At 56.1% G+C, this 24,774-nt stretch overlaps 1 protein-coding gene across 2 annotated transcripts in view; it reads right to left on the bottom strand.

Annotated features, from left to right (window-relative positions):
• Positions 1–5,870: 5,870 nt before the first annotated feature.
• ARHGEF37 (Rho guanine nucleotide exchange factor 37) overlaps positions 5,871–24,774 on the bottom strand; it is a 61,350-nt gene continuing 42,446 nt past the window's right edge. For both annotated transcript variants that reach the window (XM_055141982.1, XM_055141983.1), the window contains exons 6-14: positions 22,584–22,783; positions 20,955–21,085; positions 19,195–19,299; positions 16,766–16,876; positions 15,839–16,168; positions 13,833–13,961; positions 11,277–11,472; positions 9,943–10,121; positions 5,871–8,451 (exon numbers count right to left, since the gene is read on the bottom strand). In XM_055141982.1, the coding sequence (XP_054997957.1) occupies positions 8,242–8,451; positions 9,943–10,121; positions 11,277–11,472; positions 13,833–13,961; positions 15,839–16,168; positions 16,766–16,876; positions 19,195–19,299; positions 20,955–21,085; positions 22,584–22,783 (1,591 nt within the window). In that variant the 3' untranslated portion in view covers positions 5,871–8,241. The remainder of the gene's footprint in view (positions 8,452–9,942; positions 10,122–11,276; positions 11,473–13,832; positions 13,962–15,838; positions 16,169–16,765; positions 16,877–19,194; positions 19,300–20,954; positions 21,086–22,583; positions 22,784–24,774) is intronic.

The following is a 24,774-nucleotide window of genomic DNA, read 5'->3' as shown; positions in this document are numbered from 1 at the left end:
AGGGGGCTTAAATAGGAATTTAGCACTGGAAGGAGGTTCAATAGGCAGAAGAAAACTCAAGAAGCATTTGTGGTATATAATATAATGTATGAGCATATATGTATGTATGTATGTATGTATATACATATGGGCTGGAGCAATAGCACAGCAGGTAGAGCATTTGCCTTGCATGTGACCAATCCAGGTTTGATTCCTCTGTCCCTCTCGGAGAGCCCAGCAAGCTACTAAGAGTATCCCACCCGCACGGCAGAGCCTGGCAAGCTACCCGTGGCATATTCGATATGCCAAAAACAGTAACAATAAGTCTCACAACAGAGATGTTACTGGTGCCCGCTTGAGCAAATCGATGGCCAGGGTAAAAAGGGGTTAGGAGGACTGGTCAATGGTTGGAACTAACCACAAGTGTGTGTGGGGCTGAGGGTAGGTAAGATAGAGAAGAGAGCAGTATGACAATGATAGCTGGGAAAGATCACACTGGACAAGATCTGAGTGTTAAAAGTAGGTAAGGGATATTCTTGACAAACTTTCAGTGTCAATATTGCAAACCACAATACCCAAAAGGTGGGGAGAGAGCAAGAGCAAGTGAGAGAGAGAGAGAGAGAGAAAGTGAGAGAGAGAGAGAGACAGAGAGAGAGAGACAGAGAAGAAAAGCGCTTGTCATAGAGGCAGGCAGGGGGTGGGGGTGGGGGGTGATGGGAGGGAACCTGGGGACACTGGTGCTGGAAAATGTACACTGGTGGAGGGATGGGTGTTGGAATACTGTATGACTGAAATCTAATCATAAATGGCTTTGTAATTCTCTAAAATAAAAAAAAATTAAAAGAAGCATCCCAAGATTAATTTCCACAGAGACACTCAGCTCTGAGGCTGGAGGAACATGGGACGTGTCCGGTGTCCGGTCACTGTCCGAACAGGAAGCACAGGCCTGTCAAAGGGACCACGGGACCACCTGGAAGGGACTGTCCTGTAGGGCCCAGAACCTTGGATCTGCTGCAGGATGAAGAAATCCCCTCCTCCGCTGGGACTTCCCACTGACCGCACCGCCAGAGACGCTGGAGCAAAGGAGCCCGGGACGTGGCATGCGGACAACCAGAGGGAGATGGAGCGGGCAGGCTGAGGCTCACAGCAGTGACCAGTGTCTGGAGGTGGCTGTGGCTCCAACATCCCCTCAGGAACCTGAGGGAGGGGGGAGAGGGGGCAGGGCTGCCACAAACCCACAGCCACTGCTTTGTTCACAGCTCCCAAGGGTGCACAGCCCCTTAATGACTGGTGGTTGGCTCCAACATGAAACCCCACCACAGCCTGAGAAGTCGAGGACGGGGGCTCCTGAGACCCCGGCGTGGCTAAGCAGCAGCAGCAGCAGTGCTCCTGGGCCCAGGGACAAGTCAGAATCCAGGCTAGAGCGATGGCACTGTTGGCAGGGTGCTCACCATGCACAGCCACCAGCCCAGGGACCCAGGTTTGATCCCCAGCATGCCAAATGGCCCCATAGTATCGACAGAAGAAATTCCTGAGTGCACAGTCAGGAGTAAGCCCTGAGCATTGCCGGGTGGGTCCCCAAACAAAAACAAAGCCAGAATCCCCTCTCTCTTCTCTCTCTCTATCTATCTCTATCTCTCTCTGTCTCTCTTTCTCTATCTATCTATCTATCTATCTATCTATCTATCTATCTATCTCTATCTCTCTGTCTCTCTCTTCTCTTCCTCTCTCTCTGCAAGTTCGTTCCTGCTAAGTCACATCTCTGTCCCAGAGTCCTTGTGATAAACCTCAAGCCCATCTTTTTGCTTCCTAATCTGCAACTAGTGCCTCTAGCAAGGACCCTGGGGCCCCAAAGGAGCTGGGCTCCTGGACCACCCAGAGAGGCTGCCCTGAGCCTATGGACAGGGTGAGGGGGTTGCTCCCCCAGCAGGGTGCCTGGGGGCCCAGTTATCACAGATGACCTGTCCCATGTGGCAGGTACAGAGGACAACAGAGGCCCCGTCACAACATGTGTCCAGTAGCACAGCCTGGAGGGGCGCCTAACCCCTTCCACCCAAGGCTGGCAAGACAAAGGGGCCAGAGGAGTAAGTCACAGGATGTCAGCAGTCTCCGGGGACAGGACCGCCCTGCAGGATGGAGCCGGAGGCCTTGTCTGCACAGGGAGGACAGCGAGAGCCCTGCTAACCGTGTTCTAAGCGTCCTGCCATCTCTGCTAGAGTCCCCATAACACAGGGCCAGAGAGACAGCACACTGCCTTGCACCCTGACGACCCAGGTTCGACCTCTGGCACCCCATGAGGTCCCAAGTGCTGCCAGGAGGGATCCCTGAATACAGAGCCAGGAGTAAGCCCTGAGTCTCACCCGGTGTGGTCTCAAAACAAAACTGTACAATATGTAAGTTCTCCATCGTAATGAGAACTATGTCCGCAGATCTCTAATGAGCCCGGCTGGGCAAAGTGATATATCTATTTTTGTTTACCTTTTTAAATGGCTCATCACATTGTGTTTGCCTCGTTTTGCTTTTATTGAGGCACCGTGATTTAAAAAGGGATTCGTGACTGAGTTTCAGGCATACGATGTTCCAGCACCAATCCCTTCACCGGCGTCCTAGTTTCCCGCCCACCATCCTGCCCGCCTCTGTGGCAGGCATCTTTTTATTTCTTCTTTTGGGGCTAAGTAATTCTGTTACCTCAGAAGCACTCCCGGAGGCCCTGGGGGAACAGGTGCTGAGTCAGGGGTCAGGATTCTGGTGACCCACCATGCCCAGCACCGTCCTGGCAGCTGGGAGCCCGGCCAGGGAACATCACACCTCAAAGACCTGTGGGCACCTCACCTGGTGTGCCCCCAGGCATCACCTGGAGCCCCAACTAACGGTTTAAGCCCTGGAAGCCCCCTAGGTGGACTCCGCAGCCCCCAATGATCACACCACCAGCAAGGACGAAGGCAAGGGGTGAGAAAATGGAAAAAAAAAGACTGAAGAGAAATAGTCCAGCGGGGAGGGCCCTTGCCTTGCATGCAGCCCACCCTAGTCTGATCCTCGGCATCCCATACAGTCTCCCAAGCACAGCCAGGAGTGATCCCTGAATACCACTGGGTGTGGCTCAAAGATCACACACACACACACACACACACACACACTCACACACATATACACACATTTTTTAAAAGAATTCTTACAGGCAGAAATGACGACCCCACACTAATAAAATTGTGAAGGAAACAATGGCACCAGGGGCCCAAGAGAAAGTTGTGCTGTCAGATAATAAAGAAAGGAAACGAAGGCAGATGCTGGACACATTACACAGGAAACAGAGGCTGGAACTGATTCTGCCCAGGAGATTCTCCGCCCAGCACTGCCCACCTGCGGGAAGGCAGAAGGCACCAAGGGGGTCCCACTGTAGCACTGTAGCACTGTCGTCCCCTCCTGTTGTTCATCGATTTGCTCGAGCAGGCACCAGTAACATCTCCCTTGTGAGACTTGTTGTTACTGTTTTTGGCATATTGAATACGCCACGGGGAGCTTGCCAGGCTCTGCCATGTGGGCGGGATACTCTCAGTAGCTTGCCGGGCTCTCCGAGAGGGGCGGAGGAATCAAACCTGGGTCAGCCGCATGCAAGGCAAATGCTCTACCCGACGTGCTGTCACTCCAGTCCAGACAATGGAATATAATCTCCCCATTCCCAAATTTTGTGATATAATTTGGGATGGAGGAGTACAGGGTTTCTACTTTAGGGGCTCATACATTCAAGGCTGTGCTCTGCCTTTAAGCCAAATCTCAGGCCCCTTGGTGATATGTTTACAGCACTTAAGTTTTTTTTTTTTTTTAATGTTAAGAACAGGAACCCAGAGAGATCAACCTGTGCAAACTTCTCACAGAAGATTGCACATAACAAATCCATGGAACCCCGACTTCTGCCTTTTCTTGAAAACTGGGAAGGCCTGGTACCATTCAGAGGCTCCATTCCTTGCTCCTTTAGACAGTGTACCTGCAGGCCCCACCGGCACCTGCCACCAGGCCCTCGGTCCTTTACTTACACAGACGCGCACACACACACTCACACTCACTCACATTCACACACTTACACACATTCACACACACACTCACATACACTCACACTCACAAACACACACTCACACACTCACTCTCTCACTCACACACTCACATGCACACACTCTCACACACATACTCACATTCACACACTTAACACGCATTCACACACATTAACACACTCATTCACACTCTCTCATTCACACACTTTCTCTCTCACACACACATACACACACGCTCACATTCACACATTTACACACATTCACACATACTAACACACTCATATACACTCACATACACACACACTCACACTCACACTCACATTCACACACTTACACACATTCACACACACTCACATACACTCACACTCACATACACTCACACACTCACTCTCTCACTCACACACTCACATGCACACACTCTCTTTCTCACACACATACTCACATTCACATACTTACACGCATTCACACACATTAACACACTCATTCACACTCTCTCATTCACACACTTTCTCCCTCACACACACATACACACACGCTCACATTCACACATTTACACACATTCACACACACTAACACACTCACATACACTCACACTCACAAACACACACTCCTCACACATACTCACACTCATTCACACACTCACATACACTCTCTCTCTCTCTCTTACACACACACACACACACACACACACACTCACAAAATCCCTCTCCCCTGTTCCGGCTCCCTTGCCGGCCCTCCCTCTGCCACTGCAGAGCCCTGGCGCCACCTGGTGGTCTTGCTCACACCTCCCCACAGCAGGGCAGGGGACCAACCTGGGTAGTTTCATTCATGCCTCCCCCTGCTTGGGGGAATAGGAATTGTACCCACTTTACAGATGAGAAAACAGAAAAGCTCAAATATTGCCAGTAACGAAAAGGAGCACACTATTTCCCTGTGACGTTCAGATCCCAGATAAGGTCCTGACCCAGGAGCCAGAGCTTGGACGCCTGGAGGACAGTGGGGTTCGTGTGGAGAGAAGTGGGCAGGCGGGGGCCCTGGAAACCATGACAAGCGCACCTGCACTTACTTGTGGCCAAGCAGGCCTAGAGCGTCACCACTCTCCCTCCCCCAACGCCTCTTCCTCAGATTTCCCCGGACCCTGCAGGCCCCACCAGGCCTGAACCCTCTCTGGGAGACCCCGGCCTCCCCAGCCCCAAAGCTGACCTTCAGCGCACCCTGGGCCAGGCCAAAGCGCCTGCAGGTGGCAAGGAACTGGCCAGCATGAGGACATCTCGTCCCCCCGGGTGGCCGAGGCAAGCCCTGGAGGGGATGTCCTGTCCCTGAGCCCCCTGGGATCTGTCAACGATAGGTCCCAAGCTCCGTTACTCCTGACAGGTACCCGGGAGAGTCCCGACCAACCTAAACGTGACCACGGCTGAGCCACGGCTGAGCCACGCCTGTTTCAAATCCTTCAGAGCCCGTGCCCGGCACTCAGAACAAAGCCCAACGCCCTTGGCCATGCTGACCTCTCACCCCAAGGCACAGCACACATACTATGTTTTAGGGGCTTGCATGCCCCTCCCTTCAACCACGACTTCCAGGAAGCCGGTCTTGACTGCCAATGCTGAGTCAGGGGCTGGCCCTTTCCAGTGCTCTGCCATTACCGGTCCTCCGCCCTCCGAATAGGGCCTGATGTCCACTCTGTCCCCAGCAGCTAACACCTAGAGAGAAACAAAGTCGCAGCCGACACGAGGGGGTCCTGTTCTGACGTAGAGCAAATGTCTACTAAACGAGCGTCACCCTGGGTTAGCCGAGGCACGGGTGAGAGTCACACAAAGCCCAACACGGATGCATCCTGCAAGTCCTTTATTCGCCAGTGTAGCTGCAGCCACGAGAGCTCATCAGATCACCCAGGATTCATGCATCCACCCTCAGTGGGGAGGTGAGAGGCACTGGCAGCCAGCAGTGCTCCCTGAGTCCGGTGCGGTTCTCAGGCAAGCCGAGAGCCAGCGCCTCCGTTCCACAGTGCAGTGCACCACGGGAAAGGCACATTCTGGCATCCCTGGGGGAAAACGTGGGCCCTTCTCCACCTTCGCAACATTCTAGCAGCATGCCCATCAGCCCTACTGCACACGTTCTAATCTCTCCTGCAGAGAGAGATCAGATTCCAAGTACATTTCCTAGCCTCCCGTAGACCAGCACAAGCATCCAGCAATGCTCAGGTCCCTTTTAATGGCACTTACTGAACAGATATTCTGGGACATGACGGGGCAGGGTGCCCTCTTCAACCCTCCCTGGAGGCTGCCATTGGAAGCACGGGAGCTGACGCCGTCAGACAGCACAAGCTGGGGCCCCTGCCAGGGTCATCATCAGCCCTGAGGGCCCGGCAGAAGTCCCCAACTCTAACCACACCAAAGGGAGTTGGTGGGGGGGGGTCTTTCTGAGTTCTGAGGCCACAGCCCCAAGGTGAACTGCACCAGAATCCGAGGTGGGAATCTGGTCTCAGGCACGGCTGCAGCTGGGTCTGGTGCACGGGGCAAGAACCCCCAAGGGCCCCACTTTGCTTTGCTCTTGCTCCCCTCGGCTTCTACTTGTATCAGAGCTCTGAGCAGGAGTTGGGTCACCTGGTAGCTGGTCTCTAGCATTGTGTGCCCTCTGGCATCTACCGTCCAGCAGGGTTAAGTCACAGACAGGACGCCCATGCACATACTTCCTCGAAGCCCTCCGAGGGCAGCTGACAGCTCTAAGCCCTGCCTCGGGATGTTCCTGGGAATGAATCTAAACCGCCAGCCTGCCCTTAAACACCCCCAGCCTCAGACTAGCTCCACCCTCACTCGCCTGCGACGGGCCTTACGCTGCGCCATTTGGCACACAAGGTGGGTCACACACTGAGTCTTGGAATTTCTCTCCACCCCAAGGACTACCTGAAGGAGCCCATCGCAGGGACCCCCTTCTGCCCCATCGGGGGTGGGGGGGAAGTGGGTCTTCCTTGAACATGAACTATTTGGAGGGGTTTTGGCCTCCTGACGCTGGAATGGGGTGGCAGGAGTTTTAACCTCAGCAAGTTCCAGAGACTTTCTGCCAGCGGGACCTCATGTGGTGATCCGAGGTGTCTGCCGCAGTGTGTCTGTCCTCCGTGTCTGTCCCAGTGCGTCTGTCCTCAGTGTCCATCTGTCATGTCAGCCCAGTGCCATAGTACCCCGAGTGTCTGCCTGCAGTGTGTCTGTCTGCAGTGTCGGCCTAGAGTGTGTCTACCTGCAGTGTCTGTTCACTGTGTCTGTCTGCCCAGCGTCTCTCTGCAATGTCTACCCAGTGTGTGTCTGGAGTGCGTCTGCCCCGTGTCTGCCAGTGTCTGTCTGCCCAAGGGTCTGCAGTGTGTCTGTCCATGCCCACAGGGTCTGCCTGCAGAGTCTGCCCGCTGGTCAATGAGCCTGGGCCTGGCCTAACAGTGCCACCCTCCCATCTGCCAGCTGGTGGCAGGGACTGTGCCGAGAGCAGCGTCCACCAACTTAAGAGCCCTCATAGTGTCAGCGTCCCGTCCCTCTCCCCATCCTAGCATCAGGCCCGTCCGCGTGGGCAGCCCAGGCTGCGGCCTGTGCCCCCGCCCTGACGCCACGCCCGCTGCTGCCTTCAGGCTCTGGTGTCCTCCTGAAAACCCCGGCATGTCCCGTGGCTCCCCTCAGGGGAGCAGGACGCCCAGCCGTTACCTCAGCTCCCGCCCACCGGGCCGCTGACATCACCTGCTTCCCAGCAGCCCTCCCCCGTGTTCCCAGGCCCGTTTGTGCCCGGTGCACAGACGGCAGCAGAAGCCGTGCCCGGCGCATGCCCCCCCCCCGCCCGTGGCACCCCTCCAAGCCCCACTTCCCTGGAACTGCCTCCGATATGCCTCCACACATTCTAGAACTCTGACTGGGCCCCACCCACTCTCAGGCCGAGCCAACTATGTCCTGGGAACTCCCTGCTGTCCCCCGGGGTCAGGCTTTCCCGGGAGAGGATCCCAGGGGTCACTGTCTGAGCAGAGAGAGATGGAGGTGACGGAGAGGCCCCGGGACCCCTGGAGCAACAGGATGGGAACTGTCGGTGGGCCCCTCCGGCAACTGCACAGCACACAGTTCACGGAGAACCCCGGTGCCGGGAGCACTCAGGTCAGAACAGACAAAATCCTCACCGCCCAGCCCTGCCCGGGGCCACCACCACCTCCCAGGCTCCTGGGGGCCTTGACCGCGAGGGGAGACTAGGAGGGGAGATTCCAGCCCCAGGGTGCCGGGCTCAGGTCCCGGGCCAGGAAGCTGGAGGGCACGTAGCCCCGCCGCCCGTCCACTTCCACCAGGCTCCACTCGGGGTTCCCCTTCCTGTCCTGGGCCTCCACGACGGTCACCAGCTGGCCGGCCTGCAGACTCACTTCATGGCTGCTTCTGGCCACAAAGGGGTACGCCGCCACCACCTGAAACACACGGGGCAGGGGGGAACCCCCCAGGTCAGGAGGGCCGGAGACTGCTCCCCAGTCACCACTGCGCAGTCTGCCCCACTTCCAGACAAGGACACTGAGGCACGGAGAAGGCAGAGAAGTGCCCCACCACATGGCAGCGACAGGGGCCTGCCTGGCCTCAGCCTGGGGGGGGTGCCCAGACCATGCGGCTGCCTTGGGGTTGCTCAGGCATCAGTCCACCCCCAGCCCACCTCCTCCCCGGGCCAGAAGCAGAGCTTGGAGGAGGGGGCGTGGCGGGGAGCAGGGGAATAGGGTCCCCTTTCAGAGAAAGGCATGGATTGACCTGCAGAAGCTGTCGATGCAGAGGGAGAACGTTTCTTCTGCTTTGGCACCTACCAAACGGCAGGAAGAAAGTGTCCTCTGCGGGGAACTGCGGGGACTTGGTGAAATGGGGCCCGGTGATGCTTTTCTCACCCTTCCTGCTGCCCCGCTGGACCAAGCCTGAGAATCCAGCAGGCCAGGAGCACTAGGATGCGTCTACCCGAGCTCCCTGAGCAGCCAGGAGGAAATGGGGGTGGCCTGAGCGGGAGCTGAGGGGTAGGGTCACAAAGACCCCCTACCTCCCCAGTCTGCCCTAGCTGGGGCCAGAGGCACACTCACTCCTTGCTCGGGGGCCAGGGGCTGTGCCCTGTTTCTGCTGGGGTCCTTGTGGGTCTAGCCTGGAGGGTGGGGTGTCCCGAAGAGGCAGAGTCCTAGCATGCTGGCCTGGGGCTGTGCTGGGAGACCACAGGTGGACCCCACAGGCATCACTGTAGCCACACTTGGGGTCCTCCCCCCAGCCCAGTCATCCCTGATTCTTCCCTGGACACCAGTCCCAGTGGCTCGGGGCATCCCTTGCCTGGATCCTCTGCGGCTCCTTGGCCACTGGCGTGGTCCCTTCAAGCGGTGGGCCCCAGTGGGCACCGCCTCCGTGGACCATCCTGTGGCTTCTCTGTCCCATAGCTACCCTTGCCAACCCCACACCAGCGCCCCACCCCTGCCCACCCAGCCCTTGACTTTTTGAGATCCACTTCGCAAACCACTGCACACACCGATGCAAATGGCCACAGCTCAGCCACCATTCCTGTATCTGCACGGTTATGCTGGCCATCACCATGACTGGACCCAGAACATACTCGTGGTTTCCCCAAAGATAACCCCCATGAGCTGACTGTCACACCCTGCCACTTCCCCTGGCACCTGCCAACCCCTGTCTCCAGACACACTTCATTTGCCTGGACGGGACATCTCCAGAGAGTCCTAACTGTGGCCGGTCCCTCTGGGCAGAGCTGTGTGGTTCATGGACAGGGCACTGCTTTCCGCTCCTGTGGCAGTAGATCTCTGCATCGACTCTTCCGTGGGGCTCTGACATATTGGTGCTGCCTTGACATCCATGCACCCCCCCTCTAGTGGCACCCCCAGAGTCCCTTGCTTGACCACATGGGCCCCACCCCTCTCCAGACTCACCTGGGTCATGGTGGGGACAGTGGGGATGGGCCCAGAGGTGACGGGGACAGCAGGCATGGGAGCTGGGGCAGGCTCTGGTGTGAGACATCGGGTGTCATCAGGAAGCCCTCCTCTCTTCTCCTCGCTCGGGACTGTCTGGTATGGCTCCAGCTTCCCAGCAGGCACATAGCCTCGATGGCCTAGAGACAGGTGGGATGTCACCTGACATGAGCCATTTCCGCTGCCCCTTTCCATGGAAGAGGAAACCCACGGAGGTGAGTGTCCCGGATCAGCATCTCCATCACCAGGCCCTGAAAGGCCATCGGGGAGCCCAGCAAGTCACCTCACTATCCAGTCTGTCTGTGCACCTCAGGACAGATGCCCACCCCTCAGGGGCAGCGTACCCACCCACAGCTGCTCTGACATGTCAAAGGTTCGTCATGAGAGTGGGATGAAAACTGCTCCCAGGGGCTGGTGGCCTGGCCCTACTCCATCACACCACCCCCTTCCCCCCCCCCCCGCCCTTGGGCAGCCCAGAGCATGCTGCTGCTCTGCCTGGGACAGCCTGGGTGTGGGGGGCAGGGGGAGCAGGGACAGCAAGCAAGGGGGGTGAAGAAAGGGCCCTTCTCCTCCTCCAGGGCCCCAGACCCTTCTCAGGCTATATCTGCCCTGAGCTGTCAGTCATGCCCTAGGACCAGCTGTTGCATCCCCGGAGCCGGCCAGGTATCAGGGCCTCATTTGATTTTCTAGCTTCCCTTCGATTTTCTGCTGCCTCTGCTTCACTGCTGAACCCCAAACTCTGAGGCTCTTCTCCGAGGACCTGCCGTTGGCAGCAGTAACTGATCTGTGATCCGGGTCCTGGGCCCCCAACCCCTGAACCTGGGCTCAAATCCCACTCAGCTGCTTCCAACCTGAGTCACAAAGTTCTTTTCTGATTTTATCCCCACATGTGCTATTATTTTAATTTTTTAAATCAAGGCAATTTCTTTTCAGTTTAAGGGGATCCTCCCGATTAGTACTCAGGAGATCCCGGGGCCCCACCAGCAATTCCTGGCCAGTGCAAGGGCCCGAGGACGTGGTGCTGCAGTGGTTGGGATTACCCAGGGACCCCTGGAGGTGCTTAGGCACCTCTAGGACTGGACTCAGGCCCCAGGCAAGGTCCAGTCCTGTCCTCTCCGCACGCCCAGTGTGCAGCAGCGTAGCTGAGGGAGGTCTCTTACACGCGCACCACACGGGGCCCTGCATTTGCACTCTGGCACAGCCGGCCCGGCCCAGTGATGTCCCCACCCCAGCACGGGCTTCTACTGGTGCTTTTCCCAGCTGGGGGGTGGGGGGGAGCGGCCAAGTCCACCTACCCCCGGTGTCCACCAGCCAGCGGCTGCTGTTGCCTTTGGTATCCCTGTTTTGAAGGAGGGCCACGACTTGCCCCTGCAGCAGCGTCAGGTCCATCGCGCCCGTCCCGCTGACGTTGCCTGTCAGCTGGTACAGCTTCCCGGGGCCGTACCTGCTCAGAAGAGCCTGCATCAGGCGCTCGGTGCCCGGCGGGAGAGGCTAGGTGGGGACAGACAGACAGACACAGGGTGTGAGAGTCAGGAGACTGCCCCAGTCCAAACACGCCCCATGCTGCCGGCAGTCCAGGGTTCGATGACGCACACACAGGCTCTCTGCCCACTAAGGCATTTCCGGAGAAACTTCCGGCGAAAGCACTGAGACCTTTCCCAGGCCTAAACTTCTCTGGAACAGCTCAGAGAACTTCAGGGTCAGGCCCCACCTGTGTCCATGACACGGAGCGAAGTGACGGCACAGGACATGCCAGCCTCTCCGGTGGGCATCGCACATGCTCCAGGCCGCCTGCAGCAGGCATGCCAGCTAGCACCGGGCTGGCACAGGGAAGCCCAATGGCAGGATGGGGATGGCCCTGACTTGGTAGCCCACAAGCTGCAAGGTGTGTGGAAGAGTGGCAGGCTGATCTAGGACAGCTCCTGTCCAGGAGAGGGTGTGCACGTGTGTGTGTTTGTCTGTGTGTGTGTGTATGTCTTTGTGTCTGTGTGTCTCTCTGTGTCTCTGTGTGTGTCTCTGTGTGTTACTTGCGTCTGTGTGTGTCTGCCTAGGTCTGTGTGTGTGTGTGTGTGTGTGTCTCAGTGCCTGTGTTTCTCCCTATGTATGTGCAGGTGTCTGCATCTCTGTGTGTCCCCACATCAATGTGTGTCTCTGGCACTGTCTGCGTCTCTATGTCTGTGTGTCTCGCTGCATCTGGGTGTCTCTCTGTGTATTTCTGTGTCTGTGTCTCTACGTCTGTCTCCGTGTCTGTATATGTGTCTCTGCATCTTTGTCTCTGTGTTTGTGTATATTTTTGCAGAGTGTCTGAGAATCTGCATCTGTGAGTGTGTGTGTGCATGCGTATGCACACATGTGCACACATATGCATACAACACACACACTTCAGGAGGTAAGGAGAGTGCAGGAAAGGGGAGTCTCTTGCAACCAATCTGAAACACATCCTAAAATGAGGATGTTTTCATTTCTTTCTTTTATTTTGTTTTTTTCTTCACCTTCTGGTTTCTCTAAGAAGTAGGGAATGTTTCTCCTACAAGGAAACTGAAGGAGGAGAAAGGAGGTCTCTTCTGAGGGCTCCTGCCCCTTGTTTCAGCACCCAAGAGACAAGGGCCCCGCCCCCCAGCCCAGGCCCCCAAGTGTCAGTGGGGGGGTGTGGCTGTGTGAGCTGGGGTCTGCCCCTCCCCACCCGCAGCAGGCAGGACGGGCCTGGGGGGAAACCACTGGCTCCTTCGCTCTCTCTGCCGGGCCCCTCTCCCCCTCCTGTGGACTGTGGTGATCTCCTGACCCTCCCTGCAGCCCCACAGCGGATGAACAGTTTTCAGTTTCTCAGACCCACTTGCAGCTACCCACAAATCACATTCTCTCTAGGAACAGCCCCACGCAGACTGGAAGTCAGCCTGTCCTGGACAGCAGGAAAAGTTCTTTACCAAAAAAAGCTTTGGGCCAGCAAAGCTTTGTGAGCTGTCACGCTGCTGAAATACTGTTTCTTGCAATTAAAAAATCCATTGTACGAAGCACACTAGATAAATTCTTATTTAGACTGTTGATCCTGCATGCTATTATTGAAACACGTCGGTGATGGGGTGGTGAGGAAATAGGGTATATTTTGATGGGAAAAAATGGAAAAAGTTGCACATTTTCTGATGTTGATACATGTCATTTGGCTTTCTATAAAGAGTCTCGAACCAGACAAGTACAGCGGGTAGGGGTTTGCCTTGCACACAATTGGCCCAGGTTCCATCCCAGCACCCCTATGCGCCCCCGGGCACTGCCGGGAGTGATTCCTGAGCCAGGAGTAACTCTGGAGGTTTGCTGGGTGTGGCCCAAAAACCAAATTGACAAAAAATTGTTTGGGGACCAGAGAGCTAGTATGGGGATTAAAGCGTATGCTTTGCATGCAGCCAGCCCAGGTTTGAGCCCCTGCACCTCATAGTTCCCCAAGTATCGCCTAGTGCAGCCCCGGAGGGCCCTGAGCACTGCCAGTAGCCCCCACACCTCAGGATGAACTTTGAGCCACAGGTCCGGCTGGCGAGGATCAACAAGAAAGGCCGCTGGGCCTCCTGAAGACTATGCGGGAGGTCAGCCCCCTCGGGAAAAAAAAAATTTAAGTTTTCTTATTTTGGACCCAAGATTTGTTCTCTCTTATGGCTCCTGCCATAAGAACTTGTGAAAACAGACAGACAGATAGACACAGACATACACACAGACACACAGCGCACACACAAACACACACACCATCCCAGATCCCAGAGAGAAAAGAGTGGGGGGGGGGCGGGGGGATGGGGGGCAGGAGGGAGAAGGGCCACAGGGGCTGAGCCCGCTGGCAGGGAGCCTGCAGGGACAGGGGCACTTACCTGTATGGTGGCGGGTGGCTGCACTTTCTCAAAGTTCTCTTGGAAGGAGCGAAGCTGGTTTCCTGCCTGGCCTAGGGCATCCTCCAGCAGCTGCCTGAAGTCCAGGTCAGAGACAAGGCGGTGCGGCAGCTGGGAGGGACAGGCACTGCCATCAGGCCTCCCTCAGAAGGCAGGACACATGCTAGCCCAGGACACATGCTAGCCTGGGGGTCATCCCAGTCAGCTGCAGCTCCCACCTGCCTCCTGCCCCTTTACCTCCTCCCTCTTCCCCCCTCCCTCCCTCCCACCCTCCCTCCCTCTGTCTTTCTCTGTGTCTCTCTCCGTTTCTCTGTCTCTCTATCTCTCTGTGTCTCCTTTTCTGTGTCTCTGTTTCTGTCTCTCTCTCACTCCCCACCCTGCCCCCTTTGGGGCATTATGGCTTGCCATACAGGCCCTGAGAGGTTATCCTGTTGTGGGGAAGGTGGCGGGGGGGGGGGGGGAAAGCTGGGGACATGGGTGGTGGGAACTGTACACTGGTGGAGGGACGGGTGTTGGAACACCCGACGATTGAAACCCAACCCTCATCAGGGCTTTATAACTCCGTATCTCACGGTGATTCAATTTAAATAAATAAATGAATTAAAATAAATTTTAAAAAAAGAAGAGCAGAGGTGGAGGGAAGGGACGCAGGTGTGGAAAGGGACGGGGCAGCGGAGAGCAACTCTTCCGGGACTTCCCCTGCAGCCACCGGGTGGGGAAGCTGAGCAGGGGAGCACACGGCACAGGAGCCGGAACAGGACGGATGGGGCTCTCAGCGGGCCAGCGTCCCCCGAGGTAGCCCACGGCTCGCGCAGCTCCGACGCAATGCAGGACTCTTTCCCACATCAACCCCAGTCTGGGACATTCCAAAACTCGAGACCCGAGAGCCAGGAGTAGCCCCCAATACTGTTATGTGTGGCCCCGAGCTCGTTAGCAGTGACACCTCCTCAGGGCTCTTCGGAGGGTTGGCTGGCATCATGCGAGCAGGTCTTCCGGGTGGGCACGCGGTAAAGACTCAGCCGCCAGAAAGAGGAAAAGCTGCTCTTTGGGTACAGGCATCCATACACGCTTCCACACCTGACCCTTAGGGACCCATTTTGCAAACACCTACACCAGCCTCCTTAAGTCGGCATCTTGCGAGTTGGGGCATTTAGAGGGATGCTGGCAGACTTCACAGGGAGACAGGCAAGGAGTATCTGACTTGGGTTCCAATGGGAACCATCGATCACTAGCTGGACAGGCAGGCATCCCGCTCCTCCACATCCTTTACTTCCTCCTTGAAATAATTTGATTGTTCCGCCTGCAGGAGGGAGCTCTGCCTTTTGGAGCTCTATCCCCCCCCACCACCACCACCACCAAACACACACACACACACACACACACACACACACACACACACACACACACACACACCACCACCACCCCCACCACCACCCCCCATCACAGCACTTACATCACCTGAATCTGTAACTCCTGCATTTGAAGACCTCCAACTAAGGCTTTATTTATTTATTTTGGAAGAGAGGGCATTGGGTCCCATCTGTGATGCGCAGTGCTTGCTCCTAGCTCTGGACGGGCAGGCGACTCCCAGCAGTGCTCGGGGGGGGCGTGCCAGGCTGGGGAGCAAGCCTGGGCTCCCTTGCACGTGCACAGCACACACTCCCCCTGCGGAGCGATCTCGGCCTACGCGCCATCTCCAACCCCAAAGCTTTGTTTGCACTTGCAGGGCGGAACACCGCCTGCCGTGGGATGATTTTTCCACAGGAACAGAGCCTTCTCTGCTCTGGGTCCCCGGGCCTGGAGGCCCCGTTCTGGCCTTTGCTTTCCTGGTCTGGTCCCATTCACGGCAGGAGAACAGTTAGGAGAGGTTCTAGAGGGCATGCTCGGAGACCCACCTCTCCTCCCTGCCCCCCAGGCCCGCCCACGGCTCTGACGCTCTGTAGGGCAGCCCAGAGGGTGCCAGTGCCCAGGCGGGAGTGGGGCTTTACCTGGGCCGCGCTGCCTTCTGCCTTCTGCAGCACCTGCTTCACAAGGTCCCCCTGGAGAGTCACAAAGGCCCGCAGGATGTGGCCCAGCCACTGCAGGGCCAGCTGGTTAAACTGGGGGAGCTCGGCCACCAGCAGGGCGTGGAGCGCCTGGTATGTGTGCCGGGCCGCGTCCTCCTCGTAGGTCACGCTCCCCACTTCCAACAGCTTCTCTTCCACCCGCTCGAAGTCCAGCAGTTTGTCCAGACGCTTCCTGATCAAGTTCTGAGGGCCGGTCAGAGCTTTGGCCAGGCTGCACAGAGGCCTCCACACCAGGCCTTCCAGCCGCCGTTTCTGTGGGCAGAGGGGAGCCGGGGAGTGGGGACGGAGGTGGCAGAGAGTGGGCCCCGGGCACTGCCAGCCCTTCCCCCCACGGACCGCTGTCACTTCTAGTCTCTGATCTAGCTTTCCTCGTCCCCCGTGTGCTGGTGTGGACTCCGGGACCCATGCTTATGGCGAACTTAACAGCATTTCTGGCCCAGAGAGGCGTGGCAGACCTCAATTCAGCGCGAGTGTACGCGGAGCCTGGAAAGAGTTCCCACAGTGCGGTGGGTACAGTGCTTGGGGCCCCACGCCAGGCTTGCCATGGGTCGTAGAATTACTGGGAGGTCATGCCCTTCTGAGCCTCCAGCCTGAGCTGCAGAATGGGGCTATTAATAGTAACTACCCTCACATGGTGAGGATTAAAGGAGGCGATGCTCGGGAAAGGGCTTAGCGCAGCGCCTGGCTGAGAGCGGCCCAATCAACGGGAGCCGGGCTATTTTTATTAGTGCAACCCACTAATAATAATCTGCCCTGCCACCTGGCAGGGCAGCCCTGGCTCTGGACAGGATCCATCACAGGCTCGGCCACGTGCTGACAGTGAAGGGGGAAGGAGGAGGCGCCACTCACAAACTCGGGAAAGGCCTGCAGCTGGAGGTCTCTGGCCAGGCAGCAATACTCCACCACAGGGCCGCTGGCCACGTCCAGGGCGTAGTCCCGCGGCTGGAAGCGGAGGAACGCCTGCACCGTGCAAATGAGAGAGCCGGTCTCAGCCTTCAGTGTTGGTCCAGCACGAACTGCCCCTGGAAGAGGCTTCTCCGGCTCTGCGCACCCCCGACGGATGCTTTCTGAGCTTCACACATACCATGCCGTGATCTACACACACACACACACACACACACACACACACACACACACACACACACACCAAGCTCCGGCTCTGCGCACCCCGATGGATGCTCGCTGAGCTTCACACATACCATGCTGTGATACACACACACACACACACACACACACACACATACACACACCCCAAGTCCATTCCATATCCTGTGCAATCAACTAACCATTCATGTTTAAGCCCATGAGTGACCAGCCAGCCCGGCAGCTCTGCTGTCTGAGACCCCCTGGCTGTAATTTCCAGCCACCCTGCAGTCAGGCACGTGTGAGCACCACAGCTGATGGGGTGCTAACCACCAGCAAACACCACTATAAACAGTGGTACAAGCACCAGAGCCAGGAAGTGATGTGTCTGTGTGACCCGGAGCACACCTTGGGGAGCATTACCATAAGACTGTGCACGAGCACCCTGGCTCTGTGTGTGTGTGTGTGTGTGTGTGTGTGTGTGTGTGTGCCAGCCCCACAATTTAATATACAGCTCCTGGTGAGTACCATGACACGGTGGGCACTGCCACTCACCAGGCCATTGTGGCAAGAAAGGGAAGGAGAGAGGGTACCTTCGAACACTACCAGAAGGAAAATCAGTGATGGCTGCTCTAAATAGGCCTGTAAGAATCATTTCTGTCTGGGCCTGAGCAATAGTACAGCGGGCAGGGCGCTTGCCTTGCAGGTGGTCAACCAGTGTTCAATCCACAGCCAGGAATAATTCCTAAGGACAGAGTCAGGAGTAAACCCTGAGCATGACGGGTGTGATGCAAAAAAACAAACAAAGAGAATAATTGCTATAATAACCACCAAGAGGATTGAGCTCAATCTGGATGTTACCGCATGCGGAAGGCCCCTGGGGTCCTCTTATAGACGAGTCAGCTAGGACTGAGGAGTAAGACAGGGAGCCACCTTCTCATTGTGGGATTCCTGGCCAGGAGTTTATCTCTAGCATAACTCCTGTGTCCAGGGAAACACAGTCTTTTCACAGCCAGAGATGCTCAGGGGTTACTCCTGGTTCTGGGCTAAAGAATCACTCCTGGTGGTACTCAGGGGACCGTATGGGATGCCAGGGATGGAACCCGGGCCGACTGTATGTGAAGCAGACACCCTCCCCGCTATACTATGGCTCCGGGCCCAAATCACCATCCCCCTCTTGCAAAGGCAGCTGTGTCTCCCTCATGCCACTGCCTTTGCTCTCCAGACCCCATTGTTCTTTTTCATTCTGTGGCTTCGAGTACCCTCCCTTTCCTTCTGGCTCTCTCTGCTGTTCCAACCCCTCCCTGTGGAGGACAAGGAGGGGGCAGGATGGAGCATGGGCCCCTCACGGAGGAGGCGAGAGCAGGACCTCCTTCCCTTCCCTGACTTCCAATAACTTCACACCAACTCCCATTCTCCAAGAGCCCATTATAGTCTGACCCAGCTGGCTTGCACAAATAGATGTAACTGAGAAAAAAAAAAAAGGCGCCTAAAAGGGACAGAGTGGAATGTATGAGTCAGCACCCGTGACAAGAACGAAGGGGCTGCTGGCAAGGAAAGGGACGTGCCGGATAGGAATGGAAGCTGGTGTTCCCGTGGGCTGAATCAGTTGGTAGAAATGTATTTTCTTGGGCCTGCAGAGCATTTAAATGTTGGCTTTTAATTAGCTACTCACGTGGACACATCATGAGATTCCACCTAAAAGTCTGAATTTTCAGGGTTTTTGTTTCCCTTCAACTCAGAATTGCATCTCCTGCGTGCACATTCCTACAAGGCAACAAACTCCCTGAGCTAAATAGCAGAACCCACTCAGTCGTTCATTTAGTTGTTCAAATTCCAAACATCATGCCTATGGCTAATGAAAATTGCATCGCCGGGGCATAAGGGCTTGTGGACCTGAGTGTTGCACCCAGTGGCACTACCTGCCAGTTCCCCTGTAGGTACCGAGTCTCTGGGCCCCGCTGGAGTGCCAGGCACCCTCTGCAGGGCTCTGACCCCAGTGAATTCCGAGCCCGCCCACTAGCAGCCTGGGAGCTCACTGGAACCAGAGCAGCCACAGTTGACATCCTGCGCGCTGAGGATGCTGACTGGGGGCCTTTGGTTGCCCTGCCCTGGCCAGTTGACCGATGGAGCCCGCGTGCCTCCTACCCAGGGAGCCCAGCCCCACCTGCCCCCTGCAGGCGCAGGACGCTCACCTCCAGGTTATCCAGGTAAGCAGCCACGTTGCCCTTCAGCTCGTTTACACACAGCGACACCCACTGGAACTTCTCTTCCAACTCATCAAACTCCTTGTCTTCGGTCTGAAAATTTTGCAGGTGAGGGCCAAGAATAGCCACACGAGGGCAGTGTTGGTCCCGCACTAGCAGCCCAAGTGCTCCCAAGGGGCCCCCTTCCACAAGCCCCTCAGCCTCCCTGCACCCCATGGAGCCAGTTCCCCCCGCTCAAAGCCGGAGGCAGGGAGAGCAGTTTGGATGCAGACCACAGAGTCAGGTAGGTGCAGGAGCACTGGAGTCCGGATCCGTGTGCTTCCTGGCTGGGGGACCTTGGGCCAGTGACCAACCCTCTCTGGGTCTGGACTGTAAAGAGCCAAGAAGGAAGCCCAAGGGGTCTGGCACAAGCCTGTCGTGCATCCAGGTCCTGAGCTGGGTCCCCAGCACCCCATCCTTCCCTCAGCACCGCAGGGCTTGGCCTCTAGTTTTCAGAAATGTGAGTGGGCAGAGCAGCAGTACAGTGGGTAGAGCATTTGCCTTGCAAAGGGCAACTCAGGTTCATTCCCCAGCACCCCATAGGGTCCCCCGAGCCCACCAGGAGTGATCCCTGAGCACAGAGCCAGGAGTAAACTCTGAGCACTGCCTAAGTGTGGCCTGCCTCCCAACCCCCTAAATGTCAAGAATAAAACTATCTGCTGCAGGGGGCAGGAGCGATAGCACAGCGGGTAAGGCGTTTGCCTTGCACTTGGCCGACCTGGGTTCGATCCCTGGCATCCCATATGGTCCCCCAAGCACCGCCAGGAGTAATTCCTGAGTGCAAAGCCAGGAGTAACCCCTGAGCATCGCTGGGTGTGACCCAAAAAGCAAAATATATATATATATATCTGCTGCAGAACCAGTCAGGGAGCACCAGGCGAAGGCCCTCACCTTGCACATGGCAATCGTTCCCAGGTGCCAATACAAAGCTCCATATTCCATCCCAGGAGCACTGTCAGGGGTCACTCAGAGCCAGGAGGAGCCCCCGAGCACAGGCAGGTGGGGCCCAAAACTGATCGCCCCAGAAAAAAGATACCTACTTTGTTGTGTGGATCAACTCATGTTTGGGAGGGGGCTGGAGTGATAGCACAGTAGACGGGGCACTTGCCTTGCATGCAGCTGCCCTGAGTTCAATCCCTGGCATCCCATACAGCCCTGAGTCCGTCCCTCTAGGAGTGAGCCAGGAGTAGCTCTGAGCACAGCAAGGTGTGGACTCAAAACGCACCACTTTTTGGGGCTGGAGCGATAGCACAGCGGGTAGGGTGTTTGCCTTGCACACGGCCAACCTGGGTTCGATTCCCAGCATCCCATATGGTCCCCCAAGCACCGCCAGGATTAATTCCTGAGTGCAGAGCCAGGAGTAACCCCTGAGTATTGCCAGGTGTGACCCAAAAAGGAAAAAAAACACCAATTTTTAAAAATTTAATAATAAAATAACTAATGTTTGGCCCCAAGCAGGTCCACAAACATCCTGAGCTATTGCCAGTCGCTGCTCGAGGCTGACTGCTAGCCCAGAGATGAGCTCACAGATCCCCAGCAACGACAAAGCCCCATCCTGGTACTTAGACGGGGTCCAGGGAGCAGTTATGCCCTGGTGGGGCGTCACGGGACCCCTCAGCCTACATGCCTTCATCACCTCCTCCCCTCTGGAGGATGCCCGGTCTCCCCCTGGGGGGCGTGGCCAGGACCCCTCTCCCACACGCACTCACCCTGGACACCAGCCCCGCCTCCTGCTTCAGCAGCTGGCTCAGCCGAGTGGTTTTCTTGGACAGGGTGTGCGTGTTGATGCGGGCCAGCCGCTCCCTCAGCGTCAGCGACTCGGTCTTGGCGTACTTGGAGGCTGCGTGGACAGAGGAGAGGGAGGGCACGGGGTGGCCCAACAGGCCTGGCCAGCCGCCTCATGGTCCCTTCCCACGCAGCGGGTAGGGAGGCGTGCTGAGCCCCCACCAGCCCTTCTCAGGCCTATTCCCGGGGCTGAGACAATTTGCCTGAGGTCCCTCACTTGTCTACAGACAGGTCACCTGACCCTGCTGTGGATTTGGACAGTGGCTTGGTCCCTTTCCAGCTCCGAGCTTGGAGCAAGTGACAGATCCCGTTTCTCTGCTCGTGACATGAGGGAACAGTAGTGGCCTTAGAGATCTAGGGGAGACACCACAAGAGGTGGTGAGCGCAGAAACAGGGTGGTGGTATTAGCTACCAGTAGCCACAGTATTATTATTGTTGTCGTATTGCTGTTGATGTTACTTTTGTATTATTGTAGAGTCGCAACTGTGTGGCCAAGTTCCTCTCTAGTTGGGACACTGCTTTATCTTCCAGGCCCCTCTGTTCTACAAACCTGAAAGGCTAGGCTTCCCACCCAGGCCATCTATACAACTTTTTCCCCATCTTCACTTCTCTTCCACTAACAGAACCATCTGGCTTGACCTCACTAGAGATCAAGGCATGGGTGCTGACCAGTAGGAGTCACCCCACAGACCCCCACAGGCCCTGGCCACAGGGATTTATTCAGTGCAGAGGACTACACCCAAGCTTAAGCCAGTCAGATAAGGTCATCCAAATGGGTGGTGTCGGGGGTGGTTTGGGGGGAGCTCTGATTCAGTGTTACAGCTAAGGGAGATGGATCCCGTTTCATCCCAGAGGTTGTGGTGTGCTACGTGAGTCTTGGACCGGGAATGGTCACCGAGTATTCTAATGAAGTCCAGGTAAAAGAGAAGCTGACGTTGGGGCTGGAGAGTTAGTACAGTGGGTAGAGTACTTGGCTGGCATGTCGCTGACCCAACCCCGGGCACCCCACATGGTCCACCGAGCCCCACCAGAAGTGATCCCTGAGGGCAGAGCCAGGAGTTATCCCTGAGCACAGTCAGGTGTGGCTCCCCACCAAAGAAAAAAACCAGAGAGAGAGAGAAAGAGATAAACTGACTCTGAGTAAAGAGGAGAGACAGAAGAATTTCAGGAAAGTGGTCGGAGAGATATAGGACAGCGGGAAGGGCATTGAAGTGTACAGAGAGAGACAGCACAGTGGGGAGGGCATCTGCCTTCCCTGTGGCTGACCCCCGTTCAATCCCTGACATCTTATACGATCCCTTGAGCACTGCCAAGAGTAATCTATGAGCACAGAGCTAGGAGTAAGCTCCGAGCACTGCCAGAAATAGCCCCCAAACAGACAAATAATAGGAATATGAAGAGAGAATGCTGGGGAAACGGAGCCAAGGATCCTGAGCCAACCCTTCCTACGACCCACGTTGCGGCTGAAGTTGTAGTATGTGTGCCGCTGGGTTCCCTTCCCTGAGGAAGCAGTTTGGGAGGAGAAGCATTGGCGCTGTTGCCCACGGCCTTACCCACTTCCTTGCGCCTCTTGTACTCATTGATGTTGGTGTTCAGGTCCTGGAAGGCAGAAGCAGCCCTCTGCAGGACAGGGTGGGCACTGGCCTCGGGGAGGGTGCTCTCCAGGATTTTCTGCAGCAGCAGTGGGTACTTGGTAATCCTCTGCAGAGGGATTACCAGTAAGAAGCTGAGGCCCGAGGGTCCAGCGTGTGGCCTGAGGGAAAAGACTGGCATTAGGTGGGTGGCACCCCCTTCGGGCACCAGGGCTTCGGGGCTCTCCTCCAAGACACAGCAGCCTGGCAGGCAAGTCGCCCTCTGCTGGTGACCCTGTGTTTCCTCAAGCAGAGGAGGGCATTAGACCGGGTCCTCCTGGTCATCACCCCCTTTCAGGTCCGAGGTGCCCCATCTGTTCCAAATCTGGTGTCAGTTTCCTGCCTGCATTGTGCTGGGTCTCCAATAACAGCTGCTACTGACCCCCCCCCATCCCGCCTCCTTCCCCAAACACATTCTCTGGGCTCCAGAGATGCCCTTCATTCTGCTCCGTGCTCCCTGGGCCTCCTGCTGGCCTCCTTCCAGCACCACGTCTCCTCCTCTCCGCTCACTCTCTCACGGACTGATTCAAATATTCCCGAACAAAGACCCCCACTCGCAGCTCCTGTCAGAGCCCCAGACTCCCACAGCAATGCCCTTGCCGTCTCTACCAGGCGAAGTCCCACAGAGGGACGGTGAAATGGTTCCGCTGCCTTAGAAAAGGGAAACCTGCAATCACAGGAAGTTAATGTGATTTGGAACGTAATGTTTGGACACTATGTAGGGGGAGAAAGACATAATATGCTGAAACAGGGCTGGGGAGAAAGTTCAGGTGGAAGAGCTCATGCCTCAGACATGTGAGCCCCAAGTTCAACCCCTGACACCACATGGACACCCCCCCCAACCCCGCACCAGGGAACCTTTGGACATAGTCTCCTTGATCCCTGAGCACTACTGGCGTATGTATTGCTGGCTGCGCAGCCAAGCTCAGCCAGGAGTGACCCCCAGTTCCTGAGCATGGGGCCCCTATTAAAAGACAGGATGAGGGACCAGAGTGATAATACAGCAGGTAGGGCCTTTGCCTTGCATGTGGACAAGCTGGGTTTGATTTCTGGCACCTCACGTGGGGCCTAAGCCCCACTAGAAGTGATTCCTGAGTGCAGAGCTAGGGATAACCCCTGAGCATCACCAGGTGTGACCCTAAAACACCAAAGGAAATACCAACAAACGAAACAAAACCCAGCAAACAAAACCCAGCAAAAACAACAGCAAATATGAACATAATGTTCACTATATGGTTAATTTTTTTTGCACGTTTGACACATTTCAACAAATGACAGTAAAGCAAAACTCAGAATGAATCATGTCTAGGTCCTTCCCGGATGTATTACTTTAGTCATAGATGGATATTTCCAGCCCCCTTCTGAATGATGTCTAGAATTAGCCAAAACTCTCCTCAAGTCAGGACTAGAGAGAGAGAGAGAAGAAGGAAATCTTTCAACTGGGATTCCATCCCTAGTACTTAGCACATGGCCCCTTAAGCACTGCCTTGTGGGGCCCTGGTGGCCCCCTATGCAGTACCATTGGGTTGGTCCAGGTGATCCCTGGCACGACAGGGCCCAAGCAGCAACACATCCTCGGGCCCTAGCACTCTGCTTTATACAGCATCTCCACAGAATCTCTAAATTATATACCACCTCTATGGGGGAAATATATATATATATATATATGACAAATATTGCCTCAGTAGAAGAGTGATGAATGAAACAGTTTATGAGCTGTCCTGGAAGGAAGTTCTGTGCTGTCATTTTTAAATGTATGGAAAAATTATTTAGACTGTCAGGAACAGATAGTCATAACTATGGCTAAGTAGAAAAGCAGGTTCTAGAGAAGCCTGTAGAATAAGAGCTCCTTAAACAAGGCCTCCCTCTTTCTTGCACATAGGCCTCTGTCACCCTCCCTCTCTCCCTCGCTCCCTTCTTCCCTCCCTTTCTCCTTTCCTCCCTCTCTCCCTCCCTCCCTTCCTCCTTTTCTTCCTTCTTCCCTCCCTTTCTCCTTTCCTCCCTCTCTCCCTCCCTCTCTTCCTCCCTTTCTTCCTTCTTCCCTCCCTTCCTTTCTTCTTTCCTTCCTTATGCCCGTTCTTCTTTCCTTCTTTCCTTCTCTCCTTCCTTCCTT

The sequence above is a fragment of the Sorex araneus genome, chromosome 6, assembly GCF_027595985.1.
Source record: "Sorex araneus isolate mSorAra2 chromosome 6, mSorAra2.pri, whole genome shotgun sequence".
NCBI lineage: Eukaryota > Metazoa > Chordata > Mammalia > Eulipotyphla > Soricidae > Sorex > Sorex araneus.
The sequence above is the reverse complement of the archived record's forward strand: the minus strand, read 5'-3'. Positions and strand labels throughout refer to the sequence as shown.